This window comes from Conger conger, chromosome 14, assembly GCF_963514075.1.
Source record: "Conger conger chromosome 14, fConCon1.1, whole genome shotgun sequence".
In the NCBI taxonomy this organism is placed as follows: domain Eukaryota; kingdom Metazoa; phylum Chordata; class Actinopteri; order Anguilliformes; family Congridae; genus Conger; species Conger conger.
Window position 1 is genome coordinate 1,540,320 of NC_083773.1, and position 20,422 is coordinate 1,560,741.

The following is a 20,422-nucleotide window of genomic DNA, read 5'->3' on the forward strand; positions in this document are numbered from 1 at the left end:
TCGTTACGGAGAGACTTTCCATCCCGTTTATCACGTAAACACAGCAAGGCTGCAGCTATCTCAGTACTAATGAGGTAACTGGGATAAGCACCCTTCCACAGTTCTTTAGGAAAGTGACAGGAGGGGCGGGGAAAGGCACTCCAGAGCCCCAGTCCTCAGACTGAAAGGACATAATACGGGTTATAGAGAGTGCTTCACGTCCAACATGAAGCAAATGGCAAATGGCAGGCATTTATATAGCACCTTTATCCAAAGCGCTGTACAATTGATGCTTCTCATTCACCCATTCATACACACACTCACACAGCGACGGCGATTGGCTGCTATGCAAGGCACCAACCAGCTTGTCAGGAGCTTTTGGGGGTTAGGTGTCTTGCTCAGGCACACTTCGACATAGCCCGGGCGGGGGATCAAACCGGCAACCCTCCGACTGCCAGACGACTGCTCTTACTGCCTGAGCCATGTCGCCCCTCATAGCACAGGTCCAACTGGAGCCAGGAGTTCATTCTGAGATTTCTCCACCTCCAACCCTAACCCAAACCCGACACACAGAGGCACAAAGGTATGCGCACACACAAACACGCACAGACACAAAGGCACTAGCACTCACACACACACACACACATATATACACACACACACACACACACACTTTTTTACTTTATGACGCCTTATTAATGCAATTATCTAATCAGCCAATTGTGTGGCAGCAGTGCAATGCATACAATCATGCAGATACGGGTCAGGAGCTTCAGTTAATATTCACATCCTCCATCAGAATGGGGGAAAAATGTGATCTTTGACTGTGGAATGATTGTTGGTGGCAGACAGGGTGGTTTCAGTATCTCAGCAACTGCTGATCTCCTGGGATTTTCACGCACACTAGTCTCTAGAGTTTGCAAAGAATGGTGCAAAAAAATGAATAAAATCCAGTGAGCAGTATTTCTACAGACAGAAACACCTTGTTAATGTTAGACGTCAGAGGAGAACGGACAAACTGGTCAAAGCTGACAGGAAGGTGACAGTAACCCAAATAACCACACAAGAGTGGTAACCACACAAGTGGTATGCAGAAGAGCATCTCTGAAAACACAACGCATCATAACTCTAAGTAGATAGGCTACAGGAGTAGAAGTCTAATAAATACCTAATAGAGTGCTTACTGAGTGTACATATACATATACACACACGCATTTTTTTTAATCCAAAACAAATACTATTTGAACCCAGTTCTGGTTGAGTCTGGTTTAATCCGGTTTTAATCTTTACCATGCAAGTCGATCACTTCAGACAAACAATCTAGGTTTTAAAAGCGGAGAGCTTTCAGTTGAACGGTAAAGAGTTATTAAATTATTAAATTAAATTATTAAATCATTCTGGTGTTTGTCTCTCGCTGTACACAGTCAGATGTTAAATGAATGCTCATATTTCACTGTTACACAAGGCCATTTTTAAATGGAATTTCTGAGGTTGTGCAAATATTACCCGTCAGAAAATTCAGCCACGGATGCAGACAGTTTTACCATTACATTTTGTAAAAAGACTGTTGGGTTAGATTCAAACTCAGGCTGCCTTGTAATGCATTTCTCCAGTGGAAATGCTATTTGAGACGACTGAAGAAAACAGGGTTTGGAAGGCCAGTGGTGTCCCAAGCCCACTTCAGACGGTTCCGCTCTAAATCTTAATTCACATCTTTATTTATGCACACAGTCACTGCCTGGGGAGTTCCACTACATATAATTCTCCCTCTCCCTCTCCCTCTCCATCTCTCTCTCTCTCCCTCTCTCTCTCCATCTCTCTCTCTCTCCCTCTCCATGTCTCTCCATCTCTCTCTCTCTCCCTCTCCCTCTCTTTCTCCCTCTCCCTCTCTCCCTCTCTTTCTCCCTCTCCCTCTCTCCCTCTCTCACCCCCTCTCTCTCCCTCTCTCCCTCTCCTTCTCCATCTCTCTCTCTCTCCCTCTCCCTCTCTCTCCCTCTCTCACCCCCTCTCTCTCCCTCTCCCTCTCCATCTCTCTCTCTCTCCCTCTCCATCTCTCTCTCCCTCTCCCTCTCCATCTCTCTCTCTCTCTCACCCCCTCTCTCTCCCTCTCTCTCCCTCTCTCTCCCTCTCTCTCTCTCTCATCCTCTCTCATCCTCACCCCCCTCTCTCTCATCCCTCTCTCCATCTCTCTCTCTCTCTCCCTCTCCCTCTCCCTCCCTCTCCCTCTCTCCCTCTCTCTCTCTCTCCCTCTCCATCTCTCTCTCTCTCCCTCTCCTTCTCCATCTCTCTCCCTCTCCCTCTCCATCTCTCTCCCTCTCTCTCTCATCCTCACCCCCCCCCTCTCTCCCTCTCCCTCTCCATCTCTCTCTCTCTCACCCCCTCTCTCTCCCTCTCTCTCTCTCTCATCCTCTCTCATCCTCACCCCCCTCTCTCTCATCCCTCTCTCCATCTCTCTCTCTCTCTCCCTCTCCCTCACTCCCTCTCCCTCTCCTTCCCTCTCTCCCCCTCTCCTTCCCTCTCTCCCCCTCTCCCTCTCCCTCTCCCCCCCTCTCTCTCTCTCCTGCTCTCCCTCCCTCTCTTCCTCTCAAATTCAATATATTGGTATGTCATATTTCAGAATATATATCACTAAACCATAGAGATGATAATCAATCAGTAACAATAAAAACAGCAACAACAATAACAGCATAATGATGTATATATATATACATAACATTTATTGACCATTAAATATTATCTCTCTATCTCAAACAGAAATATATATATGTTAAAATACGTATTGCCAACAAGTGTTATTAAAAACAAGAATAATAATAATAACTATGATAAACACTTTCTCTCTCCGTCGCTATGAGTGAAATGTGTGTCAGTAGCTTAATCAATATTAAATACCACTGTAATAACTCAGCAATTACCAGAGTACTCAGTGTGTGTGTGTGTGTGTGTCTGTGTGTGTGTGTGTGTGTGTAATTATACACAACCCCAGCTATTTACACCAGCAGCCCTGACTGAGTAGCCAGTAGCACCACTGACACAGCCTGTGCTAGCACTGCAAACATCCTGGGACCAGCAGCGCCACAGATGAACACGTTTCATGGTGTTATTATCAGTAACTGCCCTCTTTATGCAATTACACTGCACAACAGCAGACCACATAAATCACCAATGCATTATTCCCAGCATGCACAGCAGGGAAGCACACGGTCAATCGTTGCTTTACCCTGTAGCTTGCATGTTCGCCCCCCTGTCTCAGAATAAGGGCAGTTACAGAGAGCAGGTCTGAATAGGGCAGATACAGAGGGCAGTTCTGAATAAGGGGCAGATACAGAGGGCAGTTCTGAATAAGGGGCAGATACAGAGGGCAGTTCTGAATAAGGGGCAGATACAGAGGGCAGTTCTGAATAAGGGGCAGGTACAGAGGGCAGTTCTGAATAAGGGGCAGATACAGAGGGCAGTTCTGAATAAGGGGCAGTTACAGAGGGCAGTTCTGAATCAGGGGCAGATACAGAGAACACTGTGACAGGTCAACATGGTCCCTCTAAGCATCAGCTGAGCAAAGTTACACAGCAACTGAAACCAAGTGATGAAGTCACCGCCATTTTCCCCACTGCAGAGCCAGGTACAGGTGATACGGTGTGCGGCGAGATCAGGCGTCTCTGTGATCACAGACCACTCCTGTGCCATCTCCGTGCGTGATTACGGATTCATTCCATAACCTCTGCCTGGAATTCCTACTCTGATTCTTAGCGTTGCTCCCTGAAACGGTTTTTCGCTTATAACCCGATGTCATCAGATTAATGAACAAGGCCCAAGTCTTTCTCTGGTGGTATTCCTAGCACGTGAAACTGCACGTCCCTCAATGCTCTGTCCCCGGTTATGGGCATGCATTTACATCACTCTGGATCAGAGCGTCTGCCAAAGGCCCATAATGTAATCCAATGTAATGTAAGGGAAGAACACGGACAGCCCAGAGACCCCTATCACAGTAACTCCTCAAACAGGGAGGTAATCTGGGCCTTTAATACTGGGAAATGACAGAAATACCCCACAGACGTGTCACCCTGCCCTCCCACAGCGCTGGCTCGGTGAGCCCCGGGTGGGCATATGACACCACCTCCCCCCTGCGGCCCCGCCAGCCCTGGATAATTCAGTCTGGCAGGAGAAGAGTCCCGGGCTTTTACTGGTTCATCTAGTGAGCATGAGCTACCTCTGGCACATTTACATCGACGTGGAAACTGAAAATGTCATTAAAGGGGAACTGTCCCTGGTAAATGAATAAATTAAATAAAAAAATTAAATGCAGGATCTGCATGATCAGAGTGGGGAAACACAAACATTTTCTCAGAGCAGTACGGGAGTCAGTTCTGCTGATTAAATCACCGAAGCTCTGAAAGCTTGGATGTTTAAGATGGAAACAAGGCAGATCGTATGATTACAGCCACACTTTATCTCCTGGCTATGATCACGCCCATTTCAACACAGTCCACAGACACACTGGAGCCTGTCATATTTACTCCGCTCCCAGTCCTAATCCTGAGGGATGGGGGCCGTCACTATGACCAACACTGGGCCAATAAGCACACTCTGGGTTTAACACACCAAGCCAAGCACACTCTGGGTTTAACACACCAAACACACTCTGGGTCTAACACACCAAGCCAAGCACACTCTGGGTTTAACACACCAAGCCAAGCACACTCTGGGTTTAACACACCAAACACACTCTGGGTTTAACACACCAAGCACACTCTGGGTTTAACACACCAAGCCAAACACATTCTGGGTTTAACACACCAAGCACACTCTGGGTTTAACACACCAAGCACACTCTGGGTTTAACACACCAAGCCCAGCACACTCTGGGTTTAACGCACCAAGCCAAGCACACTCTGGGTTTAACACACCAAACACACTCTGGGTTTAACGCACCAAGCCAAACACACTCTCGGTTTAACACACCAAGCCAAACACACTCTGGGTTTAACACACCAAACACACTCTGGGCTTAACAAAAAAACTGTAACTGTGTTTCAGTACTTCTAAAGCTTTCTTTCTTTCTAGGGTAGCTCTGATGTAGTGTAACTACTGTCCGTGGGAAGTAACTGGGAGTTTGTATAGGTGCACTCTCGGTAAAAGAGGTTTGCTTTGTATCGATGGAGGAACCCTTTTCAGTTCTTTATGGAACACTTATGAAGCGTGAAAGCTCCCAGAAAAGAAGAACATTTTAGCCCGAACAAGGAAACCTTGAACTAGATAGGGTTTGTTCAGTGGAATCATGTGGTTCCTTTTACAACTATACACACACCCACTCTCACACACCCACTCTCACACACCCACTCTCACACACCCACTCTCACACACCCACTCTCACACACCCACTCTCACACACCCACTGACTCAATCTACCGCTGCTTTCACACACTGTACACCCACAGAGCCTCTCACACACTCACACACTCACACACTCACACACTCACACACTCACACACTCACACACTCACACACACACACACACTGTACACCCACAGAGCCAATCTCACTCACTCACTCTCACACACTCACACACTCACACACTCACACACTCACACACTGTACACCCACAGAGCCAATCTCACTCACTCACTCTCACACTCTCACACACTCACACACTCACACACTCACACACACACACACTCACACACACACACACTGTACACCCACAGAGCCAATCTCACTCACTCACTCTCACACTCTCACACACTCACACACTCACACACTCACACACTCACACACTCACACACTCACACACTCACACACTGTACACCCACAGAGCCAATCTCACTCACTCACTCTCACACTCTCACACACTCACACACTCACACACACACACACTGTACACCCACAGAGCCAATCTCACTCACTCACTCTCACACTCTCACACACTCACACACTCACACACTCACACACTCACACACTGTACACCCACAGAGCCAATCTCACTCACTCACTCTCACACTCTCACACACTCACACACTCACACACTCACACACACACACACTGTACACCCACAGAGCCAATCTCACTCACTCACTCTCACACTCTCACACACTCACACACTCACACACTGTACACCCACAGAGCCAATCTCACTCACTCACTCACTCACTCACTCACTCACTCACTCACTCACTCACTCACTCACACACTCACAACTCACACACTCACACACTCACACACTGTACACCCACAGAGCCAATCTCACTCTCACACTCTCACACTCTCACACTCTCACACACTCACACACTCACACACTCACACACTCACACACTGTACACCCACAGAGCCAATCTCACTCACTCACTCTCAGACACTCAGACACTCAGACACTCAGACACTCAGACACTCAGACACTCAGACACTCAGACACTCAGACACTCACACACTCAGACACTCAGACACTCAGACACTCACACACTCAGACACTCAGACACTCAGACACTCAGACACTCACACACTCACACACTCACACACTCACACACTGTACACCCACAGAGCCTCACTCACTCACTCACTCACTCACTCACTCACTCACTCACTCACTCACTCACTCACTCACTCACTCACTCACTCACTCACTCACTCACTCACTCACTCTACACCCACAGAGACTCACTCTCACTCTCTCTCTCACTCTCTCTCACTCTCTCTCACTCACTCTCACTCACTCTCACTCACTCTCACTCACTCTCTCTCACTCTCTCTCACTCTCTCTCACTCTCTCACTCTCTCACTCAGTGTGGTGTCATTTACAGACCCCCCCCCCCCCCCGCAGCACAGCCCTCTCTGGCCGGCAGTAACGACTCCGCGGTAATTAACAGCCACTTTCATTTCCTCCTGATTACACGAGACGCGACTCTGTGTGACTGGAGCGGGGGGGGGGGGGGGGGGGGGGGGGGAGCAGCATACAGGTAACAGCCTCTATCTCTCTGCATGGGGGGGAGGGGGGGGGGCTGTGTCCCTGGAATACCCCGTTGAGCGCGTACTCAGGCACCAGAAACAGACAGGAAGAGACACGGAGGAGATCCAGGGATCTGAAAGAGGGGGTGCCGGCTCCATGCAGCCAGGAAAACTGATTAAACCACGGAGAGCCGTTTCCCCGCGATCCCATCCCTACCCCTGCTGCCCAGAATTACCCACACGGGGAGAGGCCCCGGCGGGGCCCTGGGGCAGGAGGGCAGGGCAATAAACGACGCCAGCGTTTTAACGACGTGAGCGTTTTAAAGCTCATTTTACAGGATGCCGCTTCTTTTCATTACGGCTGTAATTATGGAGCCCGTGCACGCAATTAGTTTCACTGCAGGAGACAGACTTACATCAGCATGTCTTATCCCTGACAGGAGGGAAATACACAGCAATATTTAAAAATAAAGCACACCAAGAAATTATAACACTTTACAAACACACACACACACACACAAATACAATTATTGCTGCTTTTAAAATACTGACATTGCTTTGATTGCAAAATGTCCTATTGTGTTATTTAGTTGATGCTTTTATCCAAAGTGACTTACAGTTGATTAGACTAAGCAAGAGACAATCCCCCTAGAGCAATGCAGGGTTAAGGGGCCTTGCTCAAGGGCCCAACAGCTGTGCAGATCTTACTGTGGCTACACTGGGGCTTGAACCACTGACGTTGCGGGTCCCAGTCATGCACCTTCACCACTGGATAAATACCTTAGCCACACTTCTCCAGGCTGCCCCCTGAACAACAGGCTGCTAACCAGACATTGAGCCCAAGGTGTCACTTTAAAACTGTTATGACACAAAGTCCAGTGTACCCCCTAAAACAAGCTGTTTTTGGCAATAAATTGTGTTTCATTCGAACGGAGGAGAGAGAGAGAGAGATGAGGAACGGATCGTGGGGCTCTGTGGAGGCAGCAATAACAGCAGAGCCGGTATCTTTTATTAAAACATAACAAGCTGACGAAACGTGCTCGCTGCACGGAGAGGTACGAGACCCACACTGATTATCTCTCTGAAAATTCCTGATTTACCGCCTCGGTCTCACCTCCCAGCCGGGGAGAGAGCGAATCTAATTTCTGTCGGCGTGCCGCCGTGCCCTCGAGCCAGACGTGAGGACCGTCAACACGATCGCTCATTCAGGCCGTCTCTCCACCTGCCTCCATCAGCCCTGACCGGCGTGAGGACCGTCAACACGATTGCTCATTCAGCCCATCTCTCCACCCGCCTCCATCAGCCCTGACCATCAGCACTCCCACTGACGTGAGCTTTAAAATCACAAGCAATACAGTGGTCTTGAGTATTAAAATATGACTCTACAATCCCGTGTTATACACCACACACATGATGGATCAAGGGGTTCTTCCAATCACTGGAGCATAAAATGATCAAATTATATTACCAATCTATAATAATCCATGAAAATCATCAAATCATGCCTATATTTGTTTTAAATCAGTAGCACCCGGAATAAAAAGGCAATGGCATTTGGAAAACAAAACACTCATTAGCAGATAATTTGTAGAAATAAGTGGTGTCACTGGCTCGTCCTCTCCGGTCTTTGGTGTGAGGCTCACTGTCTGCCTGCTTGTCAAAGACGAGCTCCAGGTCCACAGTCTTCTCCTAACAGACAGGGAGGGAAGACGGGGCGCGTGCATCTGAGCTCTCCAGCACGGCTGCTCCAGGTCTACAGCTGTGACAGGAGCGTCTTTTCATGCAGGATTCATCACGGGGGCAAAGCCGGCTTTTGTTTTTGTTGTTTATTCGGCGTTTCTTTTTTTGGCTTTGGAATCTGATGTGCTTAGAAACAGGAAATGACAGGCAGAGCTCAAAGGAGAGCAGAGGAGTACAGAAGGACGAGAACGCCAGCAGCCATAACATCAGACACCGCGCTCCTGATGCTAAGCAGAGCCGGGCTGGTGCTGACGGTAAGCAGGGCTGGGATTGGTTAGTACTGAAGCTAGCTCTCGCTAAAATGTAGTACTTTATTCCCAAGAGGACTGAACAAATGGACATAAAACTCCAACACAAGAGGGACCAAATTCTTCCTACTTAAAGGTTCCAGTAGTCTGACATAATAACATCTAACCATAAACCTAACTGCTAAGTCTAATGCTAAGCCTAAACTGAGGTCTAACCATAATCCTAAACTTCACCCCTACCCCTAAGCCTAACTCCTAAACCTAACCCTAAACTTAAGCCAAACCCTAAGCCTAACTGCTAAGGCCAAAGCTAAACTTAACCCTAAACCAAACCTCTAATCTAATCTCTAACACAGACACAGAGACATAAACACGCAGGCACATATATAAAAATACACATACACACACAGGCATGAACACACACAAACCAACAAATACACACAAAAGAAACACACAGTTTGACAAACACAGTTTGTGTACACACGCACAGAACCACACTCTCAGACACATACAGTGCACAGAGTAGGCACAAACGCGCACACACACACACACACACACACACACACACACAGACATATGAGCTTCTCGATGCCAGCGCTGAGCGTGTGTGTGTGTGTGTGTAAACAGGGTCTGAGCGATTCGGAGGGACAGATGATCGAGGGTAAACACGGAGTTGTGTGGGAGTTGCCTTTTGCAGGGCGGGAGCGCGAACGCGTGTGGAGGCTCTCCAGAACTCTCCAGAACCTCAGAGGAGACGTGCCTATCGATGACCTCCACTCACAGTACGCTGCTTATGCAATCACCATTATCACCATCCCTCCACTCCAGCCAGACTCCAGGGCAACATATCCGTGCCCGGCGTTCATGATTATTCTCAAGAACAGAAAAACCTGCTGGAAAAAAAACAGCTCAAGCTAGGTTTTGAAGCAGCGGGTAGCTGGTTGACCAGCTCAGACCAGCTCCATACTCAACATGGTTTGACCAGCTCAAGCTAGGTTTTGAAGCAGCAGGTAGTTGGTTGACCAGCTCAGACCAGCTCCATACTCAACATGGTTTGACCAGCTCCAGCTAGGTTTTGAAACAGCTGGCAGCTGGTCATGGGTGGATTTTACAGCAGGGGGCAATGCCATGTTTTAACAGCCCCTTTAGGATTTGTAAACCTATGAATCAGAGATGTGGTGTCTCTGGGGGAGTAATAAACACATTTCAATAAAAGCTGTGAAATTACCCAAAGTGCTGAAACACTGACATGTATACAGACACCCCACCTCTCCTGGAAGGACCGGGTGTCTCCCTGACAACCGTGAGGGGTCAGAGGTCACCCGCAAATCAATGTGCACCAACGGAAACATGCAGGGGAATCCCCCCCTAGGAAGCATAATGTGAGGGGGGGGGGGGGGGGAGCCTGCTTCTAAAAACCAGACTGAAGGATCTCACTCACCCCAGTGGCTTCTCGAGACGACTGGCGGGCGAGCCCACGATCTCCCCCAGGGTGCAGAACATCTGTCCCAGGAAGTCCTGGTGGGGGACGAGGGAATATGACGTCATCAGAGTGAGACAGAGCGGCAGAGGCTCGGTGTGCATGGTTGGAAGTGGCTGAAGCAGAGACGTACGTTCAGTTCGGAGGGCTTCCAGGAGGGGGCGCAGGCAGCGGAATCAACACAACAGAACATGTCCGGTGACAGGAAGCACAAGACACAATACCCAATCAGAACAGAGAGAGCAGGAGGGATCGACCAATCAGAGCTTAGAGAGCGGGAGGGGTCTACCAATCAGAACAGAGAGAGAGCGGGAGAGACCTACCAATCAGAGCTGAGAGAGAAGGGGAGGGAGTCTGGGACGCATGCAAGGTCATGCAGCAACAAAAAAAAAAAACATTAAAAAAACAAAAACAAAAAACAGAAAAAACAAGGACATGCAAAATGATATGAAAATAGGCAAGCCCTCAGATGAATCCAAATATACATCAGTAATCTGGCTAGGATGGATGTCTTTATCAAAGCTTTTTGTATCCAATTAATGTTGATAATGCTCAATAAATCTGATAAAATGTTAGCCTGTGTTACAATCTGACGATCTGAAAGCCGTATAGTATCATATCATGGGCTCAAAAAGCTTTTCATGATTATAACATACAACTCTAATCTAAATATCTGATATTGGTAAACACAAGCTATATCATTACACATTCTAGATAGCAAAATATATTAAGTCAACACATTTCACATTGGCATATAAAACACACCTAAGAATGGAGGGAGATTACAATGTGGAAATAAAGGTGAGTTTATTTCCCTGGGATAAATCCAAGATGGATTCATTTGGATTCCTGGCAAGAACAATGAGAATGATTTGCATGAACAGGCATTTGAACGTAAAATATTCCATTAAGAACAGGATGCAGCAGGCAGAATCAGGCAAGTTTAATTATCCAGTAAAATGTCCAGCGTTAATCGAACTAACAGGGTCTTCAGCTGTTTCAGATTAAATGCGCTCTTTCAGAGTAAAAGCAACACTGAACATTTTACCGTAGGAGAGAGATCTCTTCCTCTACTCACATGTTTGGACAGGTCAGGACTTTTGGAATCAACATCGTATCTGTAAAATAATCAAGCAGGAGAGTTTGAGATCTGTAACAGCTCTCTGATATCCTCTCTGAGTCTCAACTTTCCCCATTTCAGGGGCTGAACGGCTTAAAGCCTGATTATAAGATTGGGTAATTAAGATTCACTAAACCCAGAACCATGACCGTCAAGGTTTGGTGTGCAATTAAAGGAGGGAAAGCCAGTGTGTGTGTGTGTGTGTGAGTGAGTGTGTGTGTGTGTGTGTGTGTGTGTGTGTGTGTGTGTGTGTGTGTGTGTGTGTGTGTGTGTGTGTGTGTGAGTGAGTGTGTGTGTGTGTGTGTGTGTGTGTGTGTGTGTGTGTGTGAGTGTGTATGTGTGTGAGTGTGTGTGTGTGTGTGTGTGTGTGAGTGTGTGTGTGTGTGAGTGAGTGAGTGTGTATGTGTGTGTGTGAGTGTGTGTGTGTGTGTGTGTGTGTGTGTGTGTGTGTGTGTGAAAGAGTGATAGAGAGAGAGAGAGAAAGAAAAGAAAGAGAGTCATCTTATTTGAACAAAGAGCTTGATGGGAGAGATAGGAGCCCAGCATGCAGAGAGAAACAGAACTGGGGAACTCATCTGTGAATGAGCTGAAGAACACAGGATAGATGGGTAATCTGAGAGTGTAATCTTCTCGTTTTATAAGGATTTCTAAAAAAAAAGAAAAAAAACAGAATTCGCTGTACAGAGATCAGCCAGGTGGGCTCCTCTGTGTTTTTGGACATGAATTTGGACACACTGCAGAAGTGAGCCTTTTTCACCACGTTAAGCATACTGCAGATGGATGTGTGAACTGAGTGTATGATAACACATCATACAGATCTATCTGCCCCAGCCTGCACGGCCAGGATGCACAGTTACACATTATTACATTACATTATTGGCATTTGGCTGACGCTCTTATCCAGAGCGACGTACAGTTGATTAGACTAAGCAGGAGACAATCCTCCCCTGGAGCAATGCAGGGTTAAGGGCCTTGCTCAAGTATTGTGGCTGTATTGTGGCTACACCGGGATTAGAACCACTGACCTTGCGTGTCCCAGTCCTTTACCTTAACCACTACGCTACAGGCTGCCCCTATATACTATATAATGTGGATGCTGCAGTTCAGCATCCACATTATATACTGTGCACACAGTGTTATTGATCAGCCATGTTGCAATTAAAGGAGGGAAAGCCAGTGTGTGTGTGTGTGTGTGTGCATGTTGGCTCCTGCTAGGGAGCCAGGACCAGGCTGGGTTGGTAGCCGGGAAGAAAATGACAATAATTATAATTGGGGCGGCCTGTAGCATAGCAGTTAAGGTACGTGACTGGGACACACAAGATCGGTGGTTCGAATCCCAGTGTAGCCACAATAAGATCCGCACAGCCATTGGGCCCTTGAGCAAGGCCCTTAACCCTGCATTGCTCCAGGGGAGGATTCTCTCCTGCTTAGTCTAATCAACTGTACATCGCTCTGGATAAGAGCGTCAGCCAAATGCCAATAATGTAATAATACTAATAATTTAATAATAAGTTATTTAGTTGATGCTTTTAATCCAAAGTGACCTACAGTTGATTGGACTAAACAGAGGATAATCGCCCTGTGGAGCAATGTGGGGTTAAGGGCCTTGCTCTTGCATCTTGTCCTACACCGGGGGCGGAACCACCAACCTTCCGATCCCAGTCATGTACCTTAGCCACTCGGTCAACAAGCTGCCCTTGGCCAACTTGTCTCCCTCTGCCAATTACATTACATTACATTACATTATTGGCATTTGGCAGACGCTCTTATCCAGAGCGACGTACAGTTGATTAGACTAAGCAGGAGACAATCCTCCCCTGGAGCAATGCAGGGTTAAGGGCCTTGCTCAAGGGCCCAACGGCTGTGCGGATCTTATTGTGGCCACACCGGGATTAGAACCACCGACCTTGCGTGTCCCAGTCATTTACCTTAACCACTACGCTACAGGCCTGCCAATCAGTGGGAATTTAACAGGTAACTGCTTCGAGTTGCCTTACCAATTCAATAACCTAAAATAATTCTGTTCAAGGAAACTTTCATTTCTAGCAACTGACAGAGAAGCACTCTGCGATAAAAAAATAAATAAAAACCATCAGGTGGTGTCAGAGGCGAGGAATATAGACAGAAATCACGGGCACTCGTCTAAGCCCTCTCAAGCGCCCGCTCTTCAGGAGCCACACAGAGAGCGAGTCAGACTCGACCTTTCCGCTCCAACAGAAAAATAAAAATACTGATGGCAATGCTGCAGTTCAGCATCCAAGAGCTCCTCTTCTCCCTGTTACACGAGTGAGGAAGGAGATGGAGATCGAGAGAGAACGGCCTTACAGATAGCCAGCTCATAACAGAGCAGAATCCAGACCAACATGTGGATCAGGGATGGGCAAAGCGGACCGTGTCCGTTTCTGGGTTTCAGACCAACTCCTGATCTTAATCATTTAATCATTTAATTAGCCCAAACATTTACATGATCTGTCATTTACAGCCACATTCAGTGATATAAACAGCAGCTAATAAATGTTCTAGTTTTGTTGCATTTTATTGTGGTCTAATTTACAAGTTAATCAGTCATGTTGTATATGGCTAATTAGCTGACTGAGCCAGGGTAACTGGTGGCAGCAAAATCCTGCAGACACACCGGCCCTCCAGGACTGAAGCTGCCCATCCCTGCTGTAGAAAAATAGCAAAAATGTGGCAGAAAACAAACAGAGGTGTAAAATCCAGGTCCAGAAAATGCTTTTGCTCTGCCACTGTTTTCTTCCAACCACCTGGATTTGCTAAGTAGCACAACTCTCCAGCCAGGAGACAGAACTAATGAGTGAAATCAGCTGAGCTGATGGGTGGAAGAAACACATGGCAGGACTTTGACTTTTACTGACCCCTGGACTTTACATCTCTGGAGGTGCAGAGAGCGGGGTGAAGGAGAAATGGAGAGAAGGAACATGGTGTAAAAGAAAGAGACAAAGCTATAGAAGAGGTGAGAATGGCGTATTCCACAAGCGAAACGTGTTCTGGAGGATGAAATCAAAATGGTTGACTCACAAGTCAAAGCGAAGATTCTGTTTCTCCTCAAAGAAGTAGTCCAGGATGTACTTTCTGACAAAGTCTGGGTTCAGGGTGTTGTCGATCACCTCTGTTCTGCCAAACTAGATCGGAAGAGATGGGAGACAAAGAGAGAGGCTTTTAGAGTTTAACAGCTGTTGGAACGAGCTCAGAATGAACATGGTCCAAATGACAGAAACACTGAGCATGGCCACTGGAGTATGTAAATGGTAAATGGCATTAATACAGCACCTTTATCCAAAGTGCTGTACAATTGATGTTTCTCATTGACTCATTCATACACATACTCACACACCAACAACGATAGGCTGCCATGCAAGGTACCGACCAGCTCGTCAGGAGCATTCGGGGGTTAGGTGTCTTGCTCAGGGACACTTCGACACACCCAGGGCGGGGAATCGAACCGGTAACCCTCCAACTGCCAGACGACCGCTCTTACTGCCTGAGCCAACGTCTCCCCATGTCAGTGACCAAACGACAGGAACACTATGAGCATTGCCACTGGAGTATGCGACTGCATGAAAACACTTTGTTTCTGTTGCTCAACTGATCTCGCCTGATGCAAATGAGCCAGCCAAGAGGACCAGAAGGTGGGATGTGCACTTTTTGAGAGCATTTAATGGGGTCAAATACACCAGACAAGCTCAGTAAAGCGCAGAAAAGAATTTGAATCCGAAACACTTGCGTATTTGTCGGCGGTCTGGCTCGGTGGCTGTAGGTGTCATAGCTCCACCTCAATCCCCAGAGCAGGGCCGGGTGCGCCTCTGCGTGTAATTACTCTTCAATTAACACCGCTTCCGCCGAATAGCGTGTAATTCTGAGGCCCCCAGAGCGCGCATGATCAGCTCGATTATTTCCTCCAAATTTCATCCCTATAAAACACATTATTAATGCGCTGCTGCAGATGTACCTGCCGCGAGAAACGTGGTAAAGTTTGCCCGGTATTTAGGCTCATATCCTCTCCCGCCGCAGTTACATTGTCCTTTTGTGTTCTGTGCTAACAATCTGTTCAATCCTCGCATATTTAAGTATGTAAATTAATAAGTAAAACAAAAGTTTCACACCGGTTGATAATAGCAAGGTTGGCCCTGAATGAGCTCTACTTTCACAGGATGTGGGTTGAGGGTAAACCTACAGTTTTGCTGAAACTTTTGTTTTATTTATTAATTTGTATTCTGTGCAAATCAATTAAAATTGTGAAACCGTATTTCCAGAATGTGGGCGTTTTAAGACTTTAGTTGATGAAATTACTTTGCCCCACACATCTCTGCTTGCCATACTTCTGCCTCCTACTATGAAATGGACTCCCATCAAAAACAACAAATAAAATACATTCTCTCGTATTTTGCTAAAATGATAGAGGTCACGTAACGTTTGTGCACCTTCTCTCTGCGATGATGGCACTACTGAGTCACTCTCCATCACAGTTCATCAGATTGATGAACATGCAGTTTACGTAGGTGGGTCAGTCATAATTTGGCTGATTTGGATGTGTACTTGCAGAAAGATCCATTTCCAGTAAAGTGATAAAATTGACTGAAATCATGAAAATTATGTTTAATGGTTTCTTTTCTTTTAAATCAAAAGGTTGCAAAACTTTCCTCAGATATCATTTGATAATGAGCTCAAGTTATTCTCGCAGCGAGACAATCTCCTCAGATCTTAATTCTATTTTATTTTCAGCTCAATGACCGTCATTTTTCAAAGGCTGAATTAAGCACCACTCGAAACCCGTTTATCCATCTTCAGTCTCAGGTGAAAATAAAACCGTCAAGTACATAAATCAAGAGCTACTTTCTCCAAAACCTCGGCAAATACAACAAAGCTTCCAATAACGTGGAGTCTACCAACTACCCGCCCGTGTCTAATAATCCATCTCAAAGCTGCCACATCCTTGTAGGACTAATCAGGCAGGCAGAGCAGCTGAACAGCCACGGAAAGTATAAAAATCCTCACAAAATTATTCAGCTGCTCATCCAATAAACTGAAAACCTGAAAACAGATTCAGATTCCCCTTCCATTAGCACTCGGCGAACAATCACTAATTAGCATAAACATATCTTTGCTTGCTCTTCTTGGTTTCACATTTCACGCACACTGAAGCTGAAGTTTGCATATTTAGTCCCGGTGTTCAAAATTCCTACGGAGGATAAACAAACATGCTGCTCATTTTATGCAGTCATTTCGGGTTAGCCTCAATATTAGCGTCCACTGCTATTCTGAAGTGCTGACATTGTGTTTTATTTACCAGTTAAGTGATGTCCTATCAAAGTTTTCTACGAATAAGTCCAATGTCAAGGTGTAGTTCTGTTACTGCCATGTATTGGAGGCTTGGAAAGTGTATATATTTTTCTGCGGTTCATTCATAATTAATTGATACTATTAAAAGCATGACGACTGTAGTTTAGTGTGTCCGGATTGAAAATACTGCACACAATGTTCCAATATTCACAGTGTGTGTGGAGCCCTAACCTTTTAAAATCGCACACCTTTCACCATTTATTGATATTACATTGTAAATTGATACATATAAACCCTTTATTAAGCATGAATAATTCAGTTATAATCTAATGCTCCATGCATGTCATTCTCCCCTTGGAATATATGTGGAATGTAGCTCACAGTATCTAGAATATGCTATAATGATTATGCGCCATTTTATTTTAGATTTAAAAAGGGCATGCCTAGTATTATCTCTGACCAGCCATGATCTCTTTCTTATTTGAAATTGACTTAGCCACATCGGTCACCTGACATCTCAGTTCTAATTACATCATATTACATTAACGGAATTTGGCAGACACTCTTATCCAGAGAGACGTACAGTTGATTAGACTAAGCAGGAGACAATCCCCCCCTGGAGCAATGCAGGGTTAAGGGCCTTGCTCAAGGGCCCAGCGGCTGTGCGGATCTTATTGTGGCTACACTGGAGATCAAACCACAAACCTTGTGTGTCCCAGTCAAGTGCCATTTCCACTTCCTCCTCCTTTAAACGTTCCCTGTATCTCTCTCTCTCTTTCCTCCTCCATCTGCTCCCTCTCTATTTCACACCCTTGATTTCTCATTTCCCCTTGTTTCCTCCTCTCTCCCCCTCTCTCTCTCTCTCTCTCTCTCATATTAACACATCTGAGACAGGCGGTGCAGATGTGTTGTGCTATAGTGGAACAGAAACAGGAGGTGCAGATGTGTTGTGCTATAGAGGAACAGAAACAGGAGGTGCAGATGTGTTGTGCTATAGAGGAACAGAAACAGGAGGTGCAGATGTGTTGTGCTATAGAGGAACAGAAACAGGAGGTGCAGATGTGTTGTGCTATAGAGGAACAGAAACAGGCGGTGCAGATGTGTTGTGCTATAGAGGAACAGAAACAGGCGGTGCAGATGTGTTGTGCTATAGAGGAACAGAAACAGGAGGTGCAGATGTGTTGTGCTATAGAGGAACAAAAACAGGAGGTGCAGATGTGTTGTGCTATAGTGGAACAGAAACAGGAGGTGCAGATGTGTTGTGCTATAGAGGAACAGAAACAGGAGGTGCAGATGTGTTGTGCTATAGTGGAACAGAAACAGGTGGTGCAGATGTGTTGTGCTATAGAGGAACAGAAACAGGCAGTGCAGATGTGTTGTGCTATAGTGGAACAGAAACAGGAGGTGCAGATGTGTTGTGCTATAGTGGAACAGAAACAGGCGGTGCAGATGTGTTGTGCTATAGAGGAACAGAAACAGGAGGTGCAGATGTGTTGTGCTATAGAGGAACAGAAACAGGAGGTGCAGATGTGTTGTGCTATAGAGGAACAGAAACAGGAGGTGCAGATGTGTTGTGCTATAGAGGAACAGAAACAGGAGGTGCAGATGTGTTGTGCTATAGTGGAACAGAAACAGGCGGTGCAGATGTGTTGTGCTATAGAGGAACAGAAACAGGAGGTGCAGATGTGTTGTGCTATAGTGGAACAGAAACAGGAGGTGCAGATGTGTTGTGCTATAGAGGAACAGAAACAGGAGGTGCAGATGTGTTGTGCTATAGAGGAACAGAAACAGGAGGTGCAGATGTGTTGTGCTATAGAGGAACAGAAACAGGCGGTGCAGATGTGTTGTGCTATAGTGGAACAGAAACAGGAGGTGCAGATGTGTTGTGCTATAGAGGAACAGAAACAGGCGGTGCAGATGTGTTGTGCTATAGTGGAACAGAAACAGGAGGTGCAGATGTGTTGTGCTGTAGAGGAACAGAAACAGGAGGTGCAGATGTGTTGTGCTATAGAGGAACAGAAACAGGAGGTGCAGATGTGTTGTGCTATAGTGGAACAGAAACAGGAGGTGCAGATGTGTTGTGCTATAGTGGAACAGAAACAGGAGGTGCAGATGTGTTGTGCTATAGAGGAACAGAAACAGGAGGTGCAGATGTGCTGTGCTATAGTGGAACAGAAACAGGCGGTGCAGATGTGTTGTGCTATAGAGGAACAGAGACTCCTTCTGCAGCGATAAAGCACAAAGGCCAGTTATCCAAGGAAAGAACGGAGTGAAGTAAACACGGACGCAGAGAACAGTACCCGGTACATTAGCAGCTCAGTCAGCGTAAGGCTGTCGCCAGGCAGACATCACACCGCTACGGCACAGAACACGCTAAACGCGCAGGCTTAAAGGCTCTTAGTGCGTCTTAAAATTGCACATCATTATCATTATTAATCCACATTATTCATGTCCAAAATGTCCTTTGAGGAATTGACTGTAAGATGTAAAATTACGTCTGTTCTTCTCCTCTCACGTCAAAGGCCGCAGCGATTTGGCTGCTATAGTAGGGCCTTCTGTACAATCTTTAAAGGCAGAGAAGGTCTTAATGATTGAATGCTTCGCTCAATGATTCAGTCGATTGCCACTTCAGACAGTATGGAGGAAATCTGTTTTTCCATTATGATGGCTTTTGATGCAATCGGGAAAATATAAGACTTAGTTTAAATGTCTTTGCCCAGCGGGGCTGGAGTGAAGGGATATCTCCGGACAGAATTCAGGGCAGATATCGCTCCCCACCCCTGTGCGCTGACAGTTTGACAGAGACGTCCCCGCGAAGGCTGTCACTCTCTACTCTGTGACAGGGAGCTGTTGGGAACTGCAGGATATCAACATGAAAGCTGCTACCCCGCGGTACTGGTACAATCGCTGTCTGCAGCGTCAATGATCAGTCATATAATACCGCAAACTCAGGGACATCTGCACAAGTCGTGAAATAACTAGGCCCATCTTCAACACTGAAGTTATACTGATAAGGGAAGAGATTATACTTGACAAGTGTCAAATTGAATCCATGACTTCACCAGGGACACTAAAAGCCTGTACTGGTCACTGAATGGCACTGACTGAAATTAAAATCACTTCAGATTATTCTCATGTTTTTACTCCTCACACACAAGCCCGTTTGGCTTCTCACCAAGCCCTGTCAGCGGACAGTGTTTCCTGTCAATGCCTTGCATCTTCAAACAGTTTGTCTAAACGGGTCTGAATGACATGCAGATCCATCTCGTTAGCCCAGGAAATGGAATAAGCAGCAGGTACATGCAAATTAACATGTGATGTCTCATCCAATCGCGAGTCTGAAGTTCAGCAGACTCTCGCTAAGAGGGATCATCAAATCCGGCCCTCACAACCAAATCCAGCCCTGGTTTTCTTTTCTCCCGGGCAATTAGTGCTTCTGATTGGCTTGTCTTCACACCTGACCCCCAGGTAAAGGTAAAGTGGGTGGAGAACCAGCCGTTCTTTGATGATCCTCGCTCTAAGAGACGACAAAGCCGACGGTGTAAAGAAGGGCAGCAGAACCTGCCTTTACGTTAGTAACAGTTACTGAAAACGATGTTTTCATGAGACTGAATTATG

At 46.4% G+C, this 20,422-nt stretch overlaps 1 protein-coding gene across 3 annotated transcripts in view; it reads right to left on the bottom strand.

Moving 5' to 3' along the window:
* LOC133109792 (copine-5-like) overlaps window positions 1-20,422 on the bottom strand; it is a 138,743-nt gene that overhangs the window by 82,761 nt on the left and 35,560 nt on the right. The window contains exons 4-7 of one of the 3 annotated variants that reach the window (XM_061219388.1): window positions 14,543-14,646; window positions 11,462-11,501; window positions 10,517-10,531; window positions 10,345-10,421 (exon numbers count right to left, since the gene is read on the bottom strand). In XM_061219388.1, coding sequence (XP_061075372.1) covers window positions 10,345-10,421; window positions 10,517-10,531; window positions 11,462-11,501; window positions 14,543-14,646 — 236 coding nt within the window. Of the gene's footprint in view, window positions 1-10,344; window positions 10,422-10,516; window positions 10,532-11,035; window positions 11,057-11,461; window positions 11,502-14,542; window positions 14,647-20,422 lie in introns of all 3 variants that reach the window. The other 2 variants (XM_061219387.1, XM_061219386.1) reach the window with 2 other exon arrangements.